The 24,871-nt window shown below is 40.0% G+C and overlaps 1 protein-coding gene across 13 annotated transcripts in view; it reads left to right on the top strand.

The window, feature by feature from the left end:
• The window catches only part of LOC101165348 (adhesion G protein-coupled receptor L3), a 315,502-nt gene that overhangs the window by 249,500 nt on the left and 41,131 nt on the right, over positions 1 to 24,871 (top strand). For all 13 annotated transcript variants that reach the window (XM_023948941.1, XM_023948944.1, XM_023948940.1 and 10 more), the window contains 4 exons: positions 3,678 to 3,800; positions 5,798 to 6,003; positions 10,404 to 10,580; positions 23,499 to 23,708. In XM_023948941.1, coding sequence (XP_023804709.1) covers positions 3,678 to 3,800; positions 5,798 to 6,003; positions 10,404 to 10,580; positions 23,499 to 23,708 — 716 coding nt within the window. The remainder of the gene's footprint in view (positions 1 to 3,677; positions 3,801 to 5,797; positions 6,004 to 10,403; positions 10,581 to 23,498; positions 23,709 to 24,871) is intronic.

The raw sequence follows: 24,871 nt of genomic DNA, 5'->3' as shown, positions 1-24,871 counted from the left end.
TTATTACAAAAAGTGATGGTATGGTGTATCACCATTCTTTCTCAATGTAAGACTTTTTCCCCCCTATGTTCCTGCTGCCATGGCAACCTGAAAATATAGGTCTACTTGCTTATAAGGAAGCCAGCGTAAGGAGAATTAATAAAAAAAAAGGGGGGTTTATTGCATCTGGCACATGATTCATTTGGGTATTAAGAAGACGGCAGCTCATTTGGAGTGGAGGGAAAAAACGGCTGGATTCAATGGAGATTTTGTAGCACACAGTGGCGGTTTATTTAATTATGCACTGGTGACACATATACTTGGCCTTTTTTTGTCTTTTGCTTGACTTTTTATATCATTTCCATAGTTTTTTTCTTTTTTGGCCTGATGGTTTGTTCCGTCCTCTCACAAAATACAAATATAAACACAGATGTGTTGGATTTTTGAGCCTCTGAAGCATCTAGTTTTAGGGCTCAAGATGATATTTTCTTTTTTCTTTGGAGATGCAGATCTCTGCTCAGCCATTGTGTTTCCTGTTTGTTTGTTTGTGTTTACACGTTTCATTGCGCGTGCTCCTTCGGGGGCTTTGTCTGCATGAGAGCCTGCTCTGACTCTCTGCGTGATAATCTCATGAACAGATTTCTGACGATTAGCGCATTATTCAAACCAGCTTTGAAGGTATAGCCTTCGGGTCCAACAACTCCTATGGCATCAAAGAAATTCCCCGAAGCCTTCGGTAAGCTCTTTTTAAAAAAAAATTTCTTCTTTTTTTTTTATAACACAGCCACATGAGGGAAAAAGGAGAACAGGCAAGTGGGAAGAAAAATGTTGCCTTTATTCCAAAGGGGGGCGTGGAATCCAGGGAATGGGGATCTATCTGGGGTATTGTCTTAGCTAAGTTGAATAAGAATTTATAAGGCAAAAAAAAAAGAAAAAAAGAAAAAGTGGCCTTTACAAAAACACAAGAGAATACCAATAGAGGAGCTTTTTTCTTTGTCTCTGTCTTTAAATGAAACTATGGGAAACAGTGGTGTGAGAACAGATACAATGGGAGGATTAAATATGCCCTCGCTGCAGCTTTTTAGTCTGCGCTAACCTTTATCAAAGTCACGATGTCATCAGATCACAGGCTGAACGCTTTATCGGGTTAAAGGAAGTTTCTGTTGCTTACCCTTGAGTGACTTGTGTTTCAAACTGAGAGTTCCCACCTTGAACTAGCTCGCCTGTTGGCCTCAGAGTTCTGCTCAGGGGCGGAGCTGAAGGGGGTAAAGGGGGGCCCCCCATAGGAAAAAGCTTGCCCCTCCAACTTTCGAGTCAGAGCTAATACTATTATGCACAAAGATTCAGAAATCACTTATACGAGCTTCATTAAGCATTGCAAAAATAACAAAATATTTTCAATGAAATGAAACAAAAATATTATTAATATATAGAAATACATATTTCATCTGTAATGACCTTCCCTCCTCCCAGATAAAATATTCTAGTTCCGCCCCTTCTTCTACTATGGTAGGCAGTTTTGGTTCCAAACAGGTGAAGTTTGTATCCTTTAAAACCACTGTTGATAGTTGGGCCAATAGTTTGTTAGTTTGGTCACATATATACTGTAGCTCTATTTACTGTTGTTACTTGAACACTTCTTCTGCATTGCAGTCGGTAGTATATATTGACACACACACCTACAGTGCCCTCTAGCGGGTCTTCGTGGGATGATAATGAAAATATGAGCCTATTTATTTTGAAAAAGAAAAAAGAAAATCACATAGAAGTTGCACCCCCCGGCCAAACTGCACAAAAAATTTGCAACTTCAAAAAATGCGGTAACTGTTAGTTTGGTTTTGAGGATGGTACTGCATATTTTTCTACGGTAGTCCCAGCATCTTTTCAAAACAATTACTTGAACATTCTGGCATTATTTTGTTGGACACCAACTATCACAGAGTTGTGAGGGGTAAACGGGGTTCATCGGAGGTTAAAATACAGTATTTTGCCATATTTATGGCCACTACATGTGGACAACAACATCGGATGAACATTTCAAGACAGGGCGGTATTATTAAAGCAGTATATGGTATTACTCTTAGCATAGAAAAAAAGTATGGTAAAGTTGGTAAAGAACCTTTTGGTCAACAATGCCACCAGCACTGGCCTATACCTGTCCAAAATTGGCACAAAAGTGGTCATTAGCCAGATAAGTCCCATGTGGAACGTAAAGAAATGTATCCACACACATGCACATGTACATGTACATGTACGCATTACAGTAAGACAAAGTACAGTGCTTCTTCAGAAAAATAGCCACACACCCAGACAACCTAGTAGGCCTTTTGTGGCAATATCGACTCTACTATGTCAGAGTCACATGTCATCAGCAAGCAGTGATTGGTCCTAATCGGTCTAAGTTGGCGTTTCTATGGCAACTACACCCGCCAATCAGGAGTGAGTTCACTGGAAGTGCACACCCCTACCACTTCAATTCAATTCAGTTTTATTTATACAGCACAATATCACAACAATAGTCATCTCAACGGGCTACACAAAATCTGTCACTTGGTTTCACCGTTGGAAGTGGGGGTCAGCAGACATCCCATGGTTTTTTCGAGGTGTCTGATTGGCTAGTTTATAACCTAAGTAACTTGCAATAAAGAACATATATGATGAAAAAGAAAAAAAATAGGATTAGCAAGAATATTTTCATAAAAGTATCAGAGTTACTCTGACAAATAGAATGATGGAAGTCTATGGGATTTTGAAACAGGAAATTGACATTTACAGTATTTGGGTTCTCTGAATTTTTATCCGGCAATGAATCTCCTCACTTTCTTTGGGAGTGAAGTTGACATTCTGCAATGCAAAGACTTCGAGCAGGTCCCCGGTACTTGAGACAGGACTGCTTTATTAAATTGAATTGTATCCCGCCATAATAACTTTGATGGAATGAGCGCTTTATTTCACCGCGGCCCCTATCATCAGCTCGTTTTCCTCTGCAGTCTGACACAGGAATCTTTGAACCATAAATTCAGGAGCGCGCTTCAGACACAACAGCTGCCGTGGAAGCTGCTCTTCATCTTCTCCTCATGTCTCACGCTGTCTCAGCGCTTAATGAGAAAATAGATTCTCTGAGATGACGCTCTTTCTTCTTCTCCTCCTGCGTTTCGATTTTCAGACCCGAAAAAAGAATCAGTTTTCTTCCAGGCTTTAAGAGAGAAAAGAAGTCGTCACGTGTTCTGTTGGAAAGGTTTGCCGGTGAGGAGTCAAACTCCCTCTGCGATGATGTGAACGAGGCGGTTCTTCAAATATGCATGACTCAACAAAAGTGTTGTTGTTTATGATCTTTGGAGATATGCTGATTAATGGAACCATCTGCAAAAAACGAAGGATTTCTCCTTGGGATCTGTGGCACGGTTGGGGGGGGGAGTGCGTTTGAAGTTTGCCAACGCCTCCTATCAGCTTTAGTTGTTAATCCCCTCACTTGTACGGGTGGTCTACTTTGGATGCCATGAAATGCTGAGCATATGAGGATATTAAAATTATCTACAGCGACCAAAACATCTGATAAGACGTGGAGTTCCGAGGCTGTTGGTGTAATTGTGTTGCCTCCAGGCAACACAATGTTTAAGAACCCAAAATTCAGCTCCTACTGCGGTGTGGATCCCTCAATGCTGCGGTGGCTTAAGTTTTCTCGTGTTTGTGTGCAGAACTGGAGGTTGCACGGATGAGTACCGACGGGAATTTGCCTGATCTGAAGTTCCCTCAAAGCGGAGGACAAGGCAGCTCCATCCACCTGTCCGCCAACACACTGAAGCAGCACGGAAGAAACGGTAAGACATTCAATGTTTGTTTGTTTTAAGCTTATCCCCTTTAAAGGTCTTTCAACTCTTGTTTTTTTGGAATTTTACCTAACTGTGGACTTTATAAATGTACATTAACATTGCCATTTAAGTGACCACTTTCAATACAAAGTCTTTGTAAACACCCTAAAAATGCGCATTTCAGCCTCCTGTGTCCGAAACTCTTGTGTTTACATGTAGCTACACACATTTTTAAGACTGTAATGGGGCTCTACATTGAAAACAGCCACTGAACATTTCTTGAAAAGTTAAACCATGTGAAACCAATCAGGGACCCAAAAATCGGATGTGACCTATGAGGGGGTGCCTCTTTTAATTCACACAAGTGTCAACTGTTTGAAAATTGATCGTGAAAGAGAAATTTATAACTGCGGTTTGTGTCCAGCTGGAATAATTTGACACCAAGTCTTTCACGCATTGGTGTAGAGCCGTGAAAGAAATAGATTCATGAGATTTGCACCGCTTCAACAACTTGCACCACCCCTTATCCAGCTGTAGGCAGTGGACATGCGCTAGTGTAGCAAAACACTATGGGCTAAACCTTAACGATCGGCACGTCCGTGCTCCTGTATCCCTTGTGCTATCCTAAGCACTTTAACATTGGGAGTTGGGTCATGTAGACCCACTAGACAGTACTCTGAACCTTTTTTCTTCAATGATTTGTGATCTTCACTGGTTTCCATGGATTACATGAAATCTTTCCACCTTTTTTCATGGTAGGGATAACACGTCAATGGAAGGGTGGGGTCATCTAAGATAGCATAAGGGGAATTTGGCCTCTGGCCCGTCTCGCGCCCCCAGGCGTCCTCCAACTCCATCTGGATGAAGCCCATCTGCTGGACCATTTAAACATGTAGTTGTAGAGTTAGATAAACTTATTCTTCTCTATGAGTCCTGGTCCATCGCCTGTCCGTCCTGGGGGAGTATCCCTCCTTCATGTGGACATAACTGAGGTTTTTTTTTTAGTCTGTTTTTTTATGAGTTTTTCCTTAGAGAAGGAAGGTCTAAGGGCAGAGATGCCCAGTCAACTTAGTTAGTTTAGTTAGTGAAGTTTAGAATTTACCTATTGACATCTATGACTTCATGTTCTTTATGATTTCATATTTATTATGAAGCTCAGGGAGATGACTGTTGTTGTAATATGGGGCTGAATATATAAAATTGAATTGAATAAACCAAGGCAGGAAAGTGCTATATAAGTTGACGCTATTAACCCTTTTTGCCAAGTAGAACCCAAATTGATAAGAATGAGTCACATGGCATGTACTTCCTTTGATTAAGGTTTTATCTTTTTCCTTTTATATTACTATTGAAAATTCTTCTTTTTTATTTTCCATTTTTGAAATTTTTGCTTAGTTATTTAGATGAGGAACTTTAGGACTTTAGGAGTAAAGCTAAGTACAAAGTGTTTCGCTTCTGCAAACAGGTTTTTATTTTGCTATCTTATTGAGGAAAGAATAACAGAACGATTGCTGCACGAGATATCATTGGGTATGTGTGTGTAGATATACAAATATATAGTGGAAAAGTTGTTCCAGTTGCTTTGGTCCCCCTTTTTTTTTTTCGTTTATGCTAATTGGATTAGCATAAAACATTTTAGCTTCAGCCGTAGCGTTCGGTCCAATCCATGATTGATGTCTTTATGTCATCTTTACAGTCCAGGTCCCGATGTGTTCAGGCTGATCCGTCATTCAGAGTTGTGTTTTTTTTCCCTTGGTTTCATTTAACAAATTATTATTATTACTTCTTTTTCATCTGGTGGAGTGATGTCAATCACAGCTTCTTTCTTATCGGTCGTCCAAAGTGCGGATAGGCAGTAGTAAGGCGGGGGGGGGGGGGGGGGGGGGGTTCTTGCAGATAATGTTTGGCATTTTTTACCAATGGTATCCCTTTTTGTTGCCATTTTTGCCCCCACCCCCGAAACCAGATCAATCTGACCCGCACCTGTCATTTGTGTCTTTTTACAGGTGAGATTCGGATTGCATTCGTCCTGTACAAACACATCGGGGACTACCTGTCAACGGAGAACGCCAGCATGAAGCTGGGCAGCGAAGCCCTGGCTACCAATTACTCCGTCATTGTCAACTCGCCGGTTATCACGGCGGCCATCAACAAGGACTCCAATAAAGTCTACCTCTCCGACCCCGTCGTTTTTACCATCAGACATCTGCAGGTACTCCTCTTTTTTTTTTTTTTCCGACTGTCCGTCCGTGTGTGTTTGTTTTTGCTTTAATATCCAAAACCATTCCATTTGTTTACACGGAGGATGCACTTATTCTTTTTTTTCCAAAGCTTTTCTTTGTCCCAGAAGAGCAGCGCGAGAGCGCAAATGTCACATCAAAGCAGTAAAAAGCAAGTAAATATGTAGATGTCTTGTTCCCAGACAGGTGTGAAGGAATAAATTGGTTAAAAAGTGGCGACGCTCACGGGGTGATGGCGAGGACGCACGCCAGCGTTTATTAATCTGAGCACCAGCTGGATCTCCAGAACAAACATCCGTCATATTTAGTCTCACTAGAGGCTTCTTAGAGTCGTGACTTCTCGCACTTGACTCTATTATTTCCTCCACACTCCGCTGGCATTAAAATATCCCTGTTTAGTCTATAAAAAAAACAGCGCCTTCCGCTGTTGGTAGGGATGTTAAATGAGGGGTAGGAGGGACCTGCGAAAAAGGGAAAAAGGGATGCCAAAAAGCCAAAAAGGAGGATAACTTATGGATGTCAACATTTGAAGTCAGGAAAAGGTCAGGAGGCAACAGGAGAGCACTTAGTGCTCTGACTTACCGGTCCTGAAGAAGAATGTGCCGTTTTGGAAGCACATGTTGGTCTGACATAAGACGGCAACACTTTTTACTCTCCTATCGTGCACAGATCGGGCAGGGCAGTTTTAAGGTGGTCTAATGATCGAAGGTTTGGTGGTTCGATCCCCGCTCCCCCCAGTCACCTGTCGTTGTGTCCTTGGGCAAAACACTTCACCGTCCCTGCCTCCAGTGTGGCTCCACTGGTGTGTGAATGTGCATGAATGATCCCGGTGATGGTCAGAGGGCACGTAGGCGTGAACTGGAAGCCACGCCTCTGTCAGTCTGCCCCAGGGCAGCTGTGGCTACAACCGTAGCTACCATCACCAAGAATGAATGAGGAGTGAATGAATAATGGATACACATTATAAGTGCTTTGAGCGTCTGGAAAACCACAGATAAATCCAATCCATTATTATTATTATTATTATGATCATGTCAATCAATATGTATATATTTGGTTAGAAAAGATAGTTTAGTAAAATTTTGTACAATAATATTGACAGGATTTTAAACTAAAGCATGATTATTCCATTAAACCAGCGGTCCAGAGCCACATTCGACTCCTTTATTCCTTGAAATCGCTGGTTTTTAGTTTTTTATTTATTTATTTATTTTTACAGTTATTTAAGTTTTGTCATTTAGGTTTACATATCAGATAGCTAAGTAAAATGATGATAAATGTTCTTATTTACTTTTAGAGTGGTTCATTATATTTGATTTATACAATTTCTCTATGATTGTTTTGTATTTAAAAAATTATAATAAAAGAAGTCCACATAAATACTAATAAATCATAGTAAAAGAAGAAAAACGATGAAGATTTACCAAAGTCATATTCATAAAACAATGTTTTGTTTGACCTTCTTGCATTTTTAATTAAAGTAACTGATTTTGAAAGGAACTTGTCTGTTAGACTGTAAACAAAGTTAAAGTTGGTTTACAGTACATTGAAAAATAAAACTTTGTTAAATTTTGATTATTCTAATTGGTTAAAAATCTACATTTCATATCTAAATAGCTCAATGGGCACCGAAACATAAATAAAGTTTTTTTGTAAATAGTGAAGTGAGACTTAGCGGCTCTTGCTGGGTTCGGTCCGTCAGAAATGGAACCAAACTGCTCTTTTTGGTGTTTAAGGTTTCAGTATAAATTAACATAAGACTTTGGGTTAAAAAAAATGAAAGCCTTTTTTAAAAGATGGCGCGATTGCAGCTTTGGATGCAGTTCGCTTATTGAAAGATCCTAATCTAAAAGGAAAAGTATTTGTAGGAGCAACCATTAATAATGACAAAATAGTCGTAAAATATTGGTTTAAAATGTTAAATAACAATTCAAATTCCTCCATTCCTCCGATTCTTAACCCACTTTTTCTCGGTTGGGGTCATGGGGCTGCTGGAGCCTATCCTAACTCCATTTGGGCAGGCACAATTTAGAAGCACCAATTAATCAAAGAAGCATGTTTTTGGACTGTAGATGGAAAATCGCACACAATGGTCCCATCCAGGGTTTTGAACCGGGGCGAGAGTGCCAACCACTACCCCACTGTGCAACCCTCAATTCAAATATACCATGTGTGAAAAAATCTTATTACAAAAAACAATAGGAAGAGTATTTGAATTCTGTGAATTGTCCAATTGAAAATATAGAAATTTGACTTTGTTGTGGGAACCTAACAGTAGGTGGCGCTATGACCAGTGGTGCTTTTTATCCATCTTTGTTTTCAACTTGTATGTTTTTCTGCTTACAAACAAATAAGTAGGTAGACATCGTAATGTTCACTTTAGCCTAAAATTTTTGCAAAGAAATGAGTTTTGGCCCGACCTCGTCCGACATGGGGATTAATTGTTTAAAAGTAAAAATTGAAAAAGAATCGTCTGAATTGGAGGAGTTGTGCCGGGGACCCCTGCTTAAGAATTCCCGATCAAAATGTTCTTTAGACAAGACAATAAACTGTAAAAAATTGAAGAAAAGCAAACATTTAGTGCATGAACCCAACTTTATTTACAAAGTCCTTTTCATACATAGGTAACACAAAGATCTTTACAAAATAAAAGCACCAAAAGCAAAATGATAAATAACACCCTCCACATACCCAACACACTGATTCCTAAAATCACATGAATACTAATAGAAAAAATTGAAATCTGCTGTGCCAATAGGATAATCCTCTGAAACGCTTCAGAAATGGGTTCCTATTGCTCGGCTCCAATCCTAGCAAGGTTTTGGACTGCTAGCCTTCCGGGTGAACTATGTCCTGTTATTGTTTCATTTCCTTTGCCTTCCAGTTTAAGGGACCAATTAAAGTCATTCATGAGGACGAAGAGTCGTCCTTTTTCTACCCTGGAATGTTTCATAAAGGGTTTATGTGTGAAGGTTGAACTCAATCAGCAGGAAAACAACCAATCGTTTAAGAGGGTGGGCATTAATTCAAAGAAAAGTGGTGGGGCGGAAACGTGTGAATGTCGTCATAAAAGGACGATAAATATGTGTAGAGGTGGCGAAAGTTGTTTTTGCGCCTGGGAAATCTCGCTTTTCTCCACGTCGGAATCAGCTGAGGAACGGGGATCGAGTGAACGGTTGAAGATTTACAGGATGTCAAAAAGCCTGTGTGATTCAGGTGTCACAGAGACATTATTGGTGTTTAAGCACGGGTTCCCACACTTTCCTGGCATGTGAGATACTTTTGAGACGACAATGTCTCAAAGATCTATAGATAGATAGATAGATAGATAGATAGATAGATAGATAGATAGATAGATAGATAGATAGATAGATAGATAGATAGATAGATAGATAGATAGATAGATAGATAGATAGATAGATAGATAGATAGATAGATAGATAGATAGATAGATAGATAGATAGATAGATAGATAGATAGATAGATAGTATTTTGAGACTAAAATACTGTTTAATAAACATATTATTATGAACTATTAGTACATAAAGTTGTTTATGTACTGATGATTCAAAAACTACACAGTAAGAGTACACAAATCTCTGTGAGTAGCTCCTGTAGTATTTACAGATGAAGCGTTTTTATTACAAAATCCGAAAGCAGTGACTATCGTTTTTCATGCTCTGCTGTAAACCACGCAATGGTGGGAGTATGGCATTTGTAAAGCGCTGATGGCTCCGTGGGCAGCGCTCGAGAAGCGTGTGCCACATGAAAACACTGCTGCCTTGGTGGGTTTGGATCCACCAGAGGCACGCGGGGCTCCATAAACACTCTAGTGTCCAGAGTGGTCTTCTGGCGGGGACTTGACGTGCCGCAGGGCTGGTAGTGACTTACTGATGACGGACACACTTTTGGTAAATGTAACCCTTGTGCTATCCTAGGCACTTTAACATGGGAGTGGGGTCATCTAGACCCACTGGACAGTGCGCTGAACCTTTTTTCTTCAGTGATTTGTGATCTTCACTGGTATCCATGGATTACATGAAATCTTTTCACCTTTATCCATCTTTGTCATGGTAGGGAGAACACGTCAATGTAAGGGTGGGGTCATCTAAGATAGCACAAGGGATAAGAGTGTGTTTGTCATTTCAAGCCCGACAAAGTAGAAGAAAGACCGTGGAGTGTGTGATGAGAAAGGTCAAAAACCATAAGTTGTGAAAAAGTTTCTTTATGATTAAAAGAATCTGCAAACATTTTGAAGTTATTTGCTTTGATGTTTACATTTTCTGGTACAAAAGGTTAAAGAAGAAAAAAAGTCTGAAGCTTCTAAAGCTTAATTTTTCCTTTCCTTTTTTTTGTCGTTCATCTCCACCAGCAATCCGAGGAGAACTTCAACCCCAACTGCTCCTTCTGGAGTTACTCGAAGCGAACCATGACGGGTTACTGGTCCACCCAGGACTGTCGGCTGCTGATCACCAACCGGACGCACACCACCTGCTCCTGCACCCACCTCACCAACTTTGCCGTCCTGATGGCCCACGTCGATGTCAAGGTAGGCCGCCCCCTCTCTTTTTCCCCTTCAACATTTACCGCCCAAAGTGTGCAATTTGGAAAAACGCTGGCCAATGAAATGGAGGAAAAAAAAGTATCGATCGATACAATAAATAGGCCCTTTTTCACCGATGATGGGGTGACAAGAAAAGTAAGGACAACAAATGTTGATGTGGTTATGTTTGTCGATAGGTTTTAGATTCCTTCTGTCTGTTCCTCCTCTGCGTCCAACGTAACTGTTTACTGACCTCCGCTCCGCTTTGTGTAGACTGCTATTCAAAATGTCAATATGTAGTATATTCATATCATTTTAAACAAATGCCTTGTGTTGGAGCGCGTATTGATCCAAACATCTCCATGTCAAAGCCCCTAGTTTGGCTTCAAGTATGCTTTTCATGGCTATGTCCTGTTAACATGGTTTCAAGAATAACGACTTCTTTTTTTAAGCCTTTTTTTAAGCGTTTTGTCGCTTTGCTTGATCAAAATACACAATAAATCCACTTCTGATCACCACAAAGCCTAAATGCCTTTGTTTTATCTAAAGCTTACAACACGCAGGGCGATTGAGGTGCGTTCAAGAACCGTATGTACTCACTGTTGGAAGAGTGTTGGTACTAAATGTAAAATGGTTGCAAATCACTTGAATCTTGCTCCAGGCGTTTGCTTTTCACAGATTTATTCCGAAATGTGAAAGCCGTCCATCCTACTTCCTCCTTACGTACAGTACAGTCGTGTCTTTTTTTAAATATTCGCTACAACCTTACAGCACGTCCTGTTTACATGCTCTCCAGCTAGCTTACAGCCCCTCACACCCCCCAACCCAACATTACCGGCATCAACATCAACAAAAATGGTTAGGAATATTGGAGCTATCCAGATGTGGAGATTTGAGCCAGATTCCAGTTCGGATATGGGAAACGAAGAGATCTACAAGTGGAGGCGTTGGAATGGGGAGGAGCGGGGAATAAAGAAATACTCAGAAATGCAGTTTTGAGCTTAATTTTCCTAATATCTGTCCCCCATCAGAAGAAAAATACCACCAGAACATGTTAAAAAACACCAAAAACACAAATTTCATCCGAATCCATCTTTAAAAGAAACTCGAAATGCCATAAAGAGCACAGGCGTTTTTTTCTTTTAAACAAAATGCACAACATAATGAATTAAACTGGGGGAAAAAAATAAAAAACACAATTAATCCTGAGCACAATCTTTAAGTCACCCTATTCTTAAGTCACCCTATTCTTTTCTTCCTGTTGGTGGTTGGAGCTGGAGAGAAGCACTGTTTGTCACTCAGCAGCATGACTTCTGGACCCACTAAGCTCCCTGCAGGGCTGAAGCCAAGTCTGGAATAGTGAGAGGCCGCCATGAAGAATGGGAGCCTTCACATGATGAAAGCAAAGCAGGAGGGGGAAAAAAAGAGAAAAAGGAAGCTGTAAAAGGGCCCTTTCAGTCAAGCCAATCCCCAACATTTTGAAAAGACAGGCTTGCATGTGGCATTGTATTCTCACGAGGAAGGTGGACAGTGGTTCCAATTCGGAGTGATAGTGTGTGTGTTTTTTTTTTTCTTTTTTCCCCCCACCTTGCTTTATTCTTTATTTTTTCCACTTAGAGGTCGTAAAAGGAGGCTTGTTGGAAGCTGTTGCTAAACAGGGTATGCAGGCTTTTCATTTGAAAAAGCTGTCACTGTGCACGATCCAGGAACGTGGTGTGTTAGGTTAGAAAAAAACATTTTTGTATACAGAGAACACAAACTACCAGGAATATTTTACAATTTTAAGCTAAATTTGAATACATACATTTTTGTACGTGAAAAAAAATCCCTAGTCTGGCTCTGTCCATTTACTCTAAACAAAAAAAAGGCATACATCACATTCTTCATTGTAGGCCTGCACAATAAATCGCAAATTTATCGTCATCGCAATATCAAGCTGTGCAATGTGCAAATCGCAAAAGACGGCGAAAATCGCAATAAATGGTTACCTTGAATATGCTAAAACAATCTTATGGCAGCTTGAAGTATTTAATGAAACAAACAAATCCCTTTATGCATTTGACCAATCGAATGGACTCCTTTACATCGTAGACCAATCGGATGGAGCCCTTTTATGTTAGATGTTCGTCTCCTATGTAGATGTGGGTCGTTTGGAATTTAATTTTTAAACTGTTGCAGTGAAAAGGAAATTATGTATGTGCTTGTTTTGCTATATGTTCATGTACCGCAAGTTATGTCGTGATCGCAAAATTAATGACTAATATCGCAAGTTTTCCTCATATCGTGCAGCCCTACTTCATACCAAACACAATTACACTTTACAATAACTCACAGCGTAACAGATGACCTTTGCAAATTCTTTGCACATTTCTTCACATCCTTACGTGTACTGTTACCTGTACTGTAACTGTACTGGAATGTAAAAAGTCTTTTTAAATGATACTACCTTCTTTGTCAACATTGTTACATTTTTTTTATACTAATCAATTTTTTTCTCTTATGCTTACCATTATTTTTTTTTTAATTGCTACGGTAACAAACAAATTTCCCACGTGTGGGATCAATAAAGTATTTCTGACTCTGATATATTAAGGTCAATACACATGATAAATATGTAATCTCAACTAAAGGTTTGGTCCCGTGTACCTGTACAGGGGGTTTTGGGTTGTGCAGGCCTGTAAAGGGTCATAGAGAGGCATAGCTATATCTTTTTGTTTATTTTTTATTTTTTATCTTGTCCCGTCGAACAGCTGAGCAAACAGATGAGAGCTGAAAGCCTCTTGTGTTACACATATTTTACTTTAACGATAGTTAAGGGTTATGAATCTTTTGACACACTAGGTGTATATTTGAATAAACCCCTTTTGTAATTTAGGCTAAACTGGCCGCATCTTAAAGTCACACAGCCACTACATACATTTTGCGCATTTTCCTCGTATGAAATTTCGATAATTCGTGATACATGTGTGATCTTTATGATTCGTCAGTGTTTCTTGCGAATGTCTTTCGTCGATGTGTGCAGATGTCCGTCGAGGGTTTTGGCCAACAGATCTTTACGTGAATTCATTTTTAAACTGTTCAAAATGTTTAGTCGGTTGTGAATGGCATAGTTCACACGTATATTATATAGTTAATAAGCAATTATTACGTTAATCGTATGCATTTGTCCGGGATTTTTGCGAGATGCACACGCAAACTTGTGGCTTTCCATGACCATTTTGCGTACTTCTAATGGAATTTTCACAAATGTACCACAGATGAATCACTTTTATATCAGGCATACGGAGCACATATCACATTGAAATTACGTAATTGACACATGAATCACTAACCAATTGCATATAAAAAGTGTCATAATCACACCTGTTCATGTTCTACGTTAATTTACGTGTTCTTTGTGTGGTTCATTCGTACTTCTTCTGTGGCTAAACTTTTATTCCTTTTTCAATGTATGAATAAAGCAATCGGAGACGGTGGAGACCAAGCTAAATGTGCATAGTGGCTGTGTGACATGGCCTTTAAGCCTTAGTCACAACTGCCCCTTATGGGTGGGCGAAAAAAGGTCAAAACCGGTACAGGGCACGCAGGTGTCCCGCATCAAACACCATGGTTGCAGACTGCTTGGTTAGCCTGTAGAGTGAAAATGTCTATGCAGGTTTGTTTTGTTGTTTTTATTGTAGGCACGGTGTGGACGACAGGTCATAGCAAACACTGAGACAACACGCAACTGTAAAGTCAGGGTGAAATAGATCAGACGCACGTTGTACATATATTTCGTTTTGTCAAATGCCCCATATCCTGTAAGCTGTGCCAATGTTCATGTGATAAGTGTTTATCCCACATAGGCCGGCACAATAAATCGCAAATCAATCTTCATTCTGATATCAAACTGTGCAATAAGTGGATCTCACATTATACTTAGAAGTATTTATAAGTACGATGTAAGTTAAATGGACTTAATGTGTGATGCTGCAGTCATTAGTAAGGTGCCCATACTGGCTCTTTACTGACCATGCGCAAATGCTGCATGCACAGGGTGTGTAGGTGATACTGTATGTAAATGCCTGTAATGTACCCCTAAAGGATATCCAGTCAAACTAAGCCCTCACTGTATAGTTTTGTCATTTCTGACAGTCATGCAAGGTGCACACACTTGTCACGCAAACAGCACTTACAGATCTCTTGCTCAGTCCATAGGATTTGGGTTGGGTGTGAAAAAAATTGAAATGTGTGTACGACACCCCTGCGTCTATCCTACTTCATCCTAGCATACGGTACAGTTGTGTTTTTTTGTTTAAATATTCCCTTACAACCTGTCGCTTACAGCATGTCTGTAGTGAAAAATGTACAATAAACACTTTCACTGTCACTCACCAAGCGGTACTTTTGGCTATGAAGCTGCCATGCGTGTAAACATTTAAAGTAGCCGTGTATCCCAGTTTGCGCCGTCTTCCCTACAGGCTGATATCGCAATGCCGATAAATTATCATTTCACTAGTTGTGACTGAGGCTTTGAATGTCGTTACTTATCTTTAAAGTGTCCTTGAATCAACTTTTACCCTCCCCTGGGAGTAAACCTGTCATAGTTTGGTATATGTTTGGCGTAAAATGTTGAAGCTAGCGATAATTAGGTGTTCTGGGAAACCAGGAAGTCTCTTTGTGGGCTTTTTTAAAAACATTTTTAGTCAAACTCTTCAGTTAAATACAGTAGGAGACACCAAACTGTGGAAATTCTTCATATTTAGTCTCATAGGGATTAATTATGTTGGAAGCCAATTAGTTCCATAGAATCATTTCTAAATTGCAGATTGAATATCGTTGAATGATGTTGGAAAACAACCTTGGAGGGTTTTTTTTGTTTGTTTGTAATGTCTTAAACCTCCACCGAATGATCAGATGATTTGAAGTCCTTGTTTTGACCATAAATTGGGGAAAATGGTGAGAAAAATGATGACTTCCACTAATCCCACCATCGCGACAGAACAGTGCCATTGGCCTCACAAACAAATTAAACGACGCTAACGGAATTGCTTCTGCATGCGAGAGATTATGCGTCTGCTTTTGGTGTGTTTGTTTATTTTTTATTCCTGCAGACAGAGGTTTGGAGGGGAAAGATATGGCTGGGTGTACTTTGATGTTGCTTTGCTGGTAATTATGCCAACTTTAACCTAGAGGTGCTCTCCCCTCCCCCATCAGAGCCTTCCACGCAGAAAAAGACGTTCCACTTCAGTAAATTCACATTAAAACGTAGAGCTCATAGTAGGAACATTGAATTGAAGGCCTTATGAACGTCAGCAATCCAATCAATTATTACTTTATAACAGCAGCAAGTGTGTATTAAGCACCTCGGCCTTCGGTGATGTCATCCTTAGTCTCATCCATGTCAATACGCCTCACGATGTCATTGACCTTAAGCTGGGGCTAAAGAATCTGTGTGGAACGTGATTTAATACTCACATAGCAGCGAAATAAAAGCTTTAGAGCACTTTCAAGTGCAGTCAACATCAGGGGTTCCCCAATGCCCGGCGGTGGACCGGAAGCGGTCGGTGAGTCACTTGGCACTGGGCTACGTGGGGAAAAAAACAACATAATTTACAATAGATCAGAATCCAGAACTATCCGATCCAACAAAGACTGCAACCAATCAGAATAGTGGATCAAGCTACCTGGTCTGGGCAGCCTGGGACTAGAGGTCTATAAAAGGTTTCCAACCGCCGCGCCGTGGTCCGGTATCCAGTCTAGGGGTGACTTGGTATCGAATACACAGGAATAAAATCCATGGCTTGCATTATTTCAGTTTCTATCATAATCAGACCAGGATGAAGTTGGTGTCGGGTTTTTAGCCTCCACTTTATCAGTTAAGGGTAAAGTTAAGGAAAAAATGGATCACATTTGAATGGGTCCTACTCAAAATCTAGTGAAAAAGCAGATATTTTGTAGAGAATAAAGAGTCAGCAAACATAGTTTTTGTTTCGTGAAATCGTGTGAAGAGGACATTTAAGGATTTCCTTTACAGCATGGCTAAATTTAAGGAATATAAGCACATATATCCTTGTTTAAATACACAATGGGTCGAGATTTCACTAAAAAACTATGATTATTCCTTTTACCTTGAAAATAAAATTAAGGTTTTCTCAACACTGTAGTTTTCCTACAGAACCTGGAATATAATGACTGTTTTTTGACAAAATGAGCTTTAACAAATCAGCAGCTTTGTTGTATTGACTCTTAATCCTTTGACATTTTCAAACTGTCTTTTTACTTTACATTCCCTTTAACATTCCCCTTAAGTTAAGGGAAACCAGACACTGACAATATGGTCTGACAATAAACTGATCCGTTGACCCAAAAAACTTTGGGTCAGCTGGTCAATGGGACGTAACATAAACGAGCGACCTCAGTCCTGTCATTAAAGTCCTCTCTTGCGGTACTTTGGCAGTTATTAATTCACACAACACAAAACAACAGCAATGAGTCAAATGACTAAAACCTTGACAAACACTTAAATAAGGAACAAAAAAGAAAAAAAAAATAATGTAATGCTTCACGCCTGCTGTCAAAATGTAAAATTCTAGCGCTTCCACTCAAAAAAGAGACGCGTTCAGGTTCCGCTACAAGTAATTATTTCTTCATAGAAACACCCTAGGGAAGTGTTGAGCTACTAGAAAGCGACGCTATTCCCCATAGATCAGTGGGTATAAATCAATGGCATATCCCACTGAATGATGGAGAGGGTGATATTTGGGTAACATTCATCACTGTCCTTTGGAGCATCCCCACTGTGGCACCATCAGTCGGCAGCTATGATGAGGAAGGACAGTCAAGGTTAGTTGTGTATGTACGGATGGAACTTGAAAGCATGTTACCGTGCTGTACACATACACACATACAACAAAAGGAATGACTCAAAATAAATGTATTTAAATGTTAAAAGGATAGAGAGGAGAAACAGAGAATGTTAACTGCCATAGCAACTAGGAGTCATGCACATTACTGTGGCTCAGAGCACAGCGTTGCATAAGGCACATATGCTGAATGTCAGCTCCCGCCATGCAACCAGGGATCTCTCTCCAAGTCTTTTAAAAACTTGACAAATTTACTGGGACTCAGTGATTCATGCGCCCTCTGCACGGCTGTTCCCCATCTCTGTAGATCTCATAAATTCCCGGTCATACCACAAGTGAACTTGTCAGACAAGTCCCTGTGGTGGGCCACCACCTCTTTGACGCAGCGCCGGAGATTGCCCGACTGTATTTTCGAAGTCAAACACCGGCTCCAGAACGGAAGGATTAATGCATTTTAACCATAGATATGTTAAACACTGGGCAGACCACACGTTATTGTGAACAAGACAAAAATAAACTCTGAACCGGGACGGTACGTTGGCTTCAGATGGACTGAAGCCCACCTTAACAATGTTCCGGGCTATTGGCCAGAACAGAATAACGTGCAAGTTGAATTCAGTCATTTGCCAATTAAAAATATCCTGAATATGATCAAACCTTTGCTTTAACAAAAATCAAAACTGATAGAATTACACTGACAAGCAATAAACATCAACAAAGTTTTGAAACAGTTTATTTCTGGTATGAATTGGACTTTTGGGAAAACTTAAGAACCCACCATCATGTGGCCGTTTTGGGAACTGCATCACTTGGAACCTCCGGTTTTACTTTAAATTATAACATTTGGGGAACTGATTTTTTTCTTTCAAAGAGCAATTATTTTAGTCATGACTGGTTGATATTCTTTTCTCATGCCATCACATATAATTATATTATAATTGCATAATAATTGGCAGTCCCAATACAGAGGGGGGTTACACAGGAATTTGTGAAACAAAAGAACCAAAGCAGATTTTTTTTTAAATAAATAGGAGTTAAATACATTAAATATTCTTTTTTGAAGTCACATTTTAAAAGCCCATTTACGTCTTACTCTATGTGGTTTCAGTACGTTCTAATGATAAAATGTAAAAACTGGAAAGACGAAGAAGTGAGATGCTTGTGTCATTTCCACAACGCTAAAGTAAAAATACCATAAATTTAACGTGAATGTCTGATAAGAAATAATGTAACATGTTTTACTATTCTTACCATTGACGGGGTGAATGGATGAATAAATGAAGCTTTATTTGTCATATGCAGCATTAACACACTCAACAATGCAATGAAATGCTTGTTATGGGAAAAGCCGATTTACTCGCCAAAAAAGGTCGGGAGGTACCCGTACGCACAATAGTAAAACCCTTGAAGAAAAATACAAAAAATAGAAAAGAGAAAAAATAATAAAATAGAATAGATTACAAATTGAAGGGGCATGTAAAATTAACTACAAAAAAAAGGAATAAAATATATATAATATAGAGTACAAAGCTTAGCGAGCTTGCTGTGTTTGCAAGTCTTGGCTGCTCTCCAAGGTACTTCTGTTTAAAAATTCAAACCTGCAATACCTGTGTTATTTTAACCTAGACTGAATTCTAATCTTCTAAAAAGAAGTCCTGGTCTGAGTTTTGACCATTTGGGTTCTCACTCATTTTTTGGGTCTTTTTGGTAACGCCATATCGTCATCAAGTCTAATCAAGGTCATTCTTCACATCCACGTTCCTCTGCTTACAAGCTCCATCACCACTTTCTTGTTGCCAGTTCTTGGTGGTTTCTCTACTCGTTACAGCATTTTTCAACTCTAGTCAAGTATATAGTTCTGACCCAGCTGGGTTTCTGACTGAGCCTCTGCCCTCATCTGCTGTCAAACTTCCGCCTTCGACCAGATCATTGCAAGTCTTTCTTGGTGCCGGACTTTGGCGTCTTCATCAAAGCTTCTGTGAATGGCCCATGCTACTCAACCAACTCACTGTTAGTCTTCCAGTTGGTGGACTGTTCTTGTTCTCGAACAAGTTCCTACGAACGTCTCCTTAACTTGACCAAGTTTCGACTGAGCCATTGTCTTCTACAAAGTCATCGTGAGTCTCCCCATAGATGGACTTTTCCAGTCCTCAACCAAGCTCCTGTCAACACCCCCCCCCCCCCCCCCGCGCTTACTCAGCCAAGTGATTGTTAGTCTTCCCGTTGGCAGACTGTACCTGCTATCGACCCTGCGACTGTGAGCAACACCATTGCTTGACTTAGTTTCCATTCTTATCTGAGCTTTTGCCTTTAACCAAGTTGTCATGAATTTTCCTGTTGCCGAACTTTTCCCACCCTCAACCAGCACCCCCGTTACTCAATCAAACCTAATCATCGAGGGTCTTTCTATTGCCAAACTTTTCCCGTCCTTAACATAGCTCCTGTAAATCCCTTTCTTGCTTGAACAAGCTTTGGTCCTTGACAAAGTCATCATGAGTCAAACATTTTTCTTCACTAGCATCTCCATTATCAATACTCTACTTTGCATTTCTGCTGCTGTTTCCTGTTTATACTCGAGCCCTGTGAAATTACAACTCAAATGAACTTCCCACTTCCTGTTTGCATTACAAACTCTTCCAGTATTCAGTACAATTTACAATCCTCATCTCCACTGCCACCTTCAGGAGAGATGAAAATCCCAATCTGCGTCACAGCTTTAAAGAAATCTCTATTATCCACTCGCCGAGGACTGGACTGTTTCTCAGTTGTCCATTTACTTACCGTTCTGACACTACAACAACTGCAGGAAAACTATCAGATAGTTTATTTCAATAACCAAGGTAGTATGAGCTAGCATCTATACAAATTTGTACATTTTGCCAGCCAAAAGGGACATCTCATCTAGACTCTGATCTTAATTTGAAAGCTATTCATAGGACATATTTTAGCTAGTAAACATCATCTCATCTGATGCATACCGCTGTGTCTTTTCCAGTATTCTTCCAAGGACTCCAAAAACCATGTGTCTGGGCCAACACATTCAATGGGTATTAAAGGAAAATGTCTTTCTACTTTAAAGGAATTGGCCCGAATGATCACTGCACACAGATTTTTGTGGGAACTTCTTATTTTGCAGCGTGTTCCAACACATCAACGCCAAAGGCGATCACATCAGCCATCAATCTGGAGTGAAATACAAAGTGTTTGAGACGAATGAGCCTCATCCCGGAGCATAGCGTGGATGCTGTGTGACTAGGCTGCCTTTGAGACAAAGTGAGTAAATTGCATCAGCCCACTGTAGGGACCCTTAGGCGAATTCCCATCATGGAGACCTATCGGTGTGAAGTTAGGTGCAGAAGCTCTGGAGATCCCATCATTTGCTTTCCTGCCTGAGCAAAGCCCTCTAAAAAAGGAGCCTTTCCAGCAGAGACTTTGCAGCTGGTGACATCTCAGCCATCATCCACCTTTTGAGAAGAAAAGAAATCACTCTGCGGTATATCCATCACCTAGGTGTAAATACACTCTTTGGCTTTCTCCCTTTGTTTCAGTACCTGCGCCTCTCGCTTTCTCCTGCTGTATCTTTCTCTGACCTGGCCTCTCACCAATCGAAGGTGAGATGGTGATGGATTGAGCCCGTGGACACAACCCGAGAGAACTTGGGCTGCTATCACAATGCTCCACAGCATGATTCATGGACGGCTCTCTCCTACAGTGGACAGAGAACAGATTAACGTGTCACATGCATCGAACACAGCAGAGCGCGAAGGCACGAACGCCGGCATCTGTTGCTACCTACTACACAGACACACCTCTAAAATATGGAGCTAAAATCAGAGTCATTACACACACACACAAATGGCTGCTCCTTTACAACATATTGCCAGCCCCCCCCCCCAATCCACCTCCAACGTATACACAACGGCTCATCAGGCAGCAAAATCAAAAGAGCGCTCTCCCCAGACTCAAGGAGCACTGCGGTTGTTATTGTACCAGAGCCTGTTAATGATCAGCATCTGTTCCTTACTTTGTTTGCGTTCGCAGAGCTGCCACAAAACAGGGCTTTTGAGCATTTCTTCTCCTTAAGGTTTATCCCACTAAAATACTGCTGACTGCTGTCAAAAAATGTGATTTGAAAAAGTGCTTCCTTCTGTATTACACGTGTTAGTCCTTTCTTTTGATTTATTTTTTGCCAACCCCATTCTCTTTTGTTTATGCTACGTTCACACCAGGCTCAGAAACGCACATAAAAATTAAACAGCTGAAACATCTTCCAATAAAAAGTCTTTGTAAATTGACATAAACGTAAACTATGACCTTATATAGAGATGGACAGAGCCAGATGGGACGACAACCTTGTAGAAAATAGCTTACCTTCAGCGAAATAAAGCCAGCTCTGTTGCAATGTTTCTGCGCTAAAGGCACCACCGTATGGAGCCAGTCGACGTTAATCGGTCCGAGTTGGTCTGAGTTAACTTTTCTAACGCAACAACTTTCGCCAATTGTGACTAAGCTTGATTGAAGTCCACACCGCTTCCACTGAAAGCAGTTTGGGAGAATTTGTCAATCAAACGTTATTCTGACAAATAGACTGAGTAACAAAAATTCTTCATAAGTCTATGGAATGTTGGCTTCTTGGAGCCAGCAGGTACTTCCTGTTTGGAATGCGAAGGGGGAGGGGTCACTAAGTCCAGTTCCTTTTTACGGTCAATTGTTCTGGACTGCCGCAATCAAAACTCTTGCATTCGCGCATCACTATGCGAGTTTTTAAGTCTGTTTTATGGGCTCTATGTACAAAACGGGCAGCCATTGAACGCGTGTTACAAGTTAAACTTTGACCAATCAGGGACTCAGATTTGATAGGATTGTATGGGTAAGGACCTTTTCAAAACACTAAACGTGCTAAACATTTGAAAGGTTATCATGAGGAGGGAGAAATTAATAATTGCCATTTGTGCCTTGCCAGAGTTATGTGACATCAAGTTAGTTGATTATTGGAATACTATGAAAGAAAAAGCTGTAGCAAGATTTGAGATATTTGCAGCACTTGGACATTTAGCACCAAGCCTCTTCTAACTATAGGTACATGCGCTGGTATTGGGCAGCAACAGTCCAGTGTGAACACTGTATCCTATAAGCAAGTTCCAGAATGAGCGTTTAACTTGTCCTTAAGCGTGCATCACACGTCCAGTGAGGGGTATACTTGAAGTGTATTTTTTATATACTAGCAATTGTGAACCTAAAATGTTCCAATTTCATTTGAAGAAGCGTTAAGTTAGTAAACTTCCTATACTACACGTACACAATCTATAGTTGGCTCAAGTAAACTTCATCAAATAAGCTTCAAGTGTGCTTCTTTTGCTAAGGGTTGTAATGACGGAATAAATCAAATAAGGCAGATTTAGATCGATTAAGACACATATCTTGTGTTTATTTTAGAAACTTTTCGTTTCTCTTTTTAAAGTTCATTTGCTTATGGTTGTGTTGTGTCCATTTCCGAATAAGTCGATCTTTATATTCTAGATGTATCGGGTTTATCTTTTCTTCACCTTCCTATGAGGATCTGATCTGGCTTTATTGCACTGATTCCCATTCAAAACCAAAGTGGAGTAAGTGTTGATTCATATCTCTCCCTCATGGCCACACATTTATTGTCAGAAAAAGGCTTTTTTTCAATGCCAGAAACTAGCGGTGGCGGCAAAATACGATCTGAAAAGTATATTGCCCGTGTTACGGTCTGATTGAATTCCTGTTGTGCTGGTCTTAGACACCTGTGGCCCTTTGGGCTGCTCACTTTGTTTCACTTTGCTTCCTGACCAAAATAAAACAACAGAGAGGGGGGCATTTTAAATTGATTTGCACTGACAAATTTATGATTCATATCTGCCACCTGTGGCTCGGTGGGTGTCAGAAAACACCAGTAAGAATAAATGCTTTAGGATTGTTTTCAGTTTTGCTTGTTCCCTCTGTGCTTGTATGTTTTTGCTTCATGGTGCAATTACTATAAAAACAATTTCGAAAAACATAAAACTTTCCATTTGGAGTTTTCCTGTGTTGAGCTCTCGCCTTGTTTTTGTTGCAGAATATGGACCCTGTTCACGACATGCTCCTGGATGTCATCACTTGGGTTGGCATCCTCCTGTCCCTGGTGTGTCTCCTCATCAGCCTCTTCACCTTCTGCTTCTTCCGTGGCCTCCAGAGTGATCGCAACACCATCCACAAGAACCTGTGCATCAGTCTCTTCATTGCTGAGTCGCTGTTTCTGGTGGGGATCAATCGGGGAGACCAGCCGGTAAGATTTTGTCCTTGTGGGTAGAAGCTGATGAACACCATCGCCAAGGAAAAATCTTTAAAATAAATATATATTCTAATTCTCTAGCATTCCAACACTAGGGTCCCAATGCTAATACCAAAACAGTTAGCCTTTTTTTTTAACCTTTACTTGCAAATGCATGAACAAACAGGCTATCGTCATCAACAATGACTCTAAACTGTTTGCCTTAGCTTTGTGCAAAATCTTATGTGAATTAAAATAATAATAATAATAATTACAGCATTTTACGTAAAGCCCTACTCTTAGTGACTAACCAACTATGTTTTTTTTTATTTACTCCAGCTCCCCTTTATATTTTACAACTTGCAGCCCTAAAGCTTTTAGCAGTTAGCACAAAACATGCTAATCTTTAAAGTGCAAAAGGGCCAAAAGCCAGGTAAAACAAAAGCAACAGTGGTTCTTATAACATTTATGAGTTGGGTTTTTACTTAACCAGTAATTGCTATTTGTTTCTGGAAACTAAAAATGTAAAAAGAAAATATACTGTTTGTTAAGCTAACATGCTTGTGTTAGCTTTTGACTTTAGCATCACTTAACAGGGTTTCAACCTGTTTACACATTTTTCACCAATTTTTTTGTTTATAACTAAACACAACAAGGTCTTAGATGTGTTATTCTGTCAAAACAACATATAAAATGTTGGTTTTCTTAAAGGCAAAATCTCTGTAAAAGATGTTTTGAATTTTTTAAATTCAAAACTTTTAATTATTTTCAGCTTAAGAACTTACCGTACTTTCTGCACTAGATTATAAGGTGTACTATTAATAAATGGTTTATTTTTAACATTTTGTCATAAATAAGACACACGGAACGAAATGGCGCATTCAGTGAAACAAGTCAGTCAGTCAGACAGATTTTGACAACAGCGATCACAGTAACGCTAAATGTTAGCCGCGTTAGAGAAAATTAGCATATTCACAATACTTGTAACTCCCAGCCTTTTTTGCAACGTGGAAAAAAAAAGGCTGATACCAGTCAAACAAATGTTAGTGACTGTGGTAACTCCCAAATTTGTTAGTCACACATAAAAGAAAAAACACAGTCCGAAACGGCTGCACGCTAACCCACGTTAGCCATGTCAGAGTATTCACAGTACCTGTAACTCCCAATCTTGTTGCATG

Source organism: Oryzias latipes, chromosome 18 (genome assembly GCF_002234675.1).
Source record: "Oryzias latipes chromosome 18, ASM223467v1".
Classification (NCBI taxonomy): Eukaryota; Metazoa; Chordata; class Actinopteri; order Beloniformes; family Adrianichthyidae; genus Oryzias; species Oryzias latipes.
The sequence above is the reverse complement of the archived record's forward strand: the minus strand, read 5'-3'. Positions and strand labels throughout refer to the sequence as shown.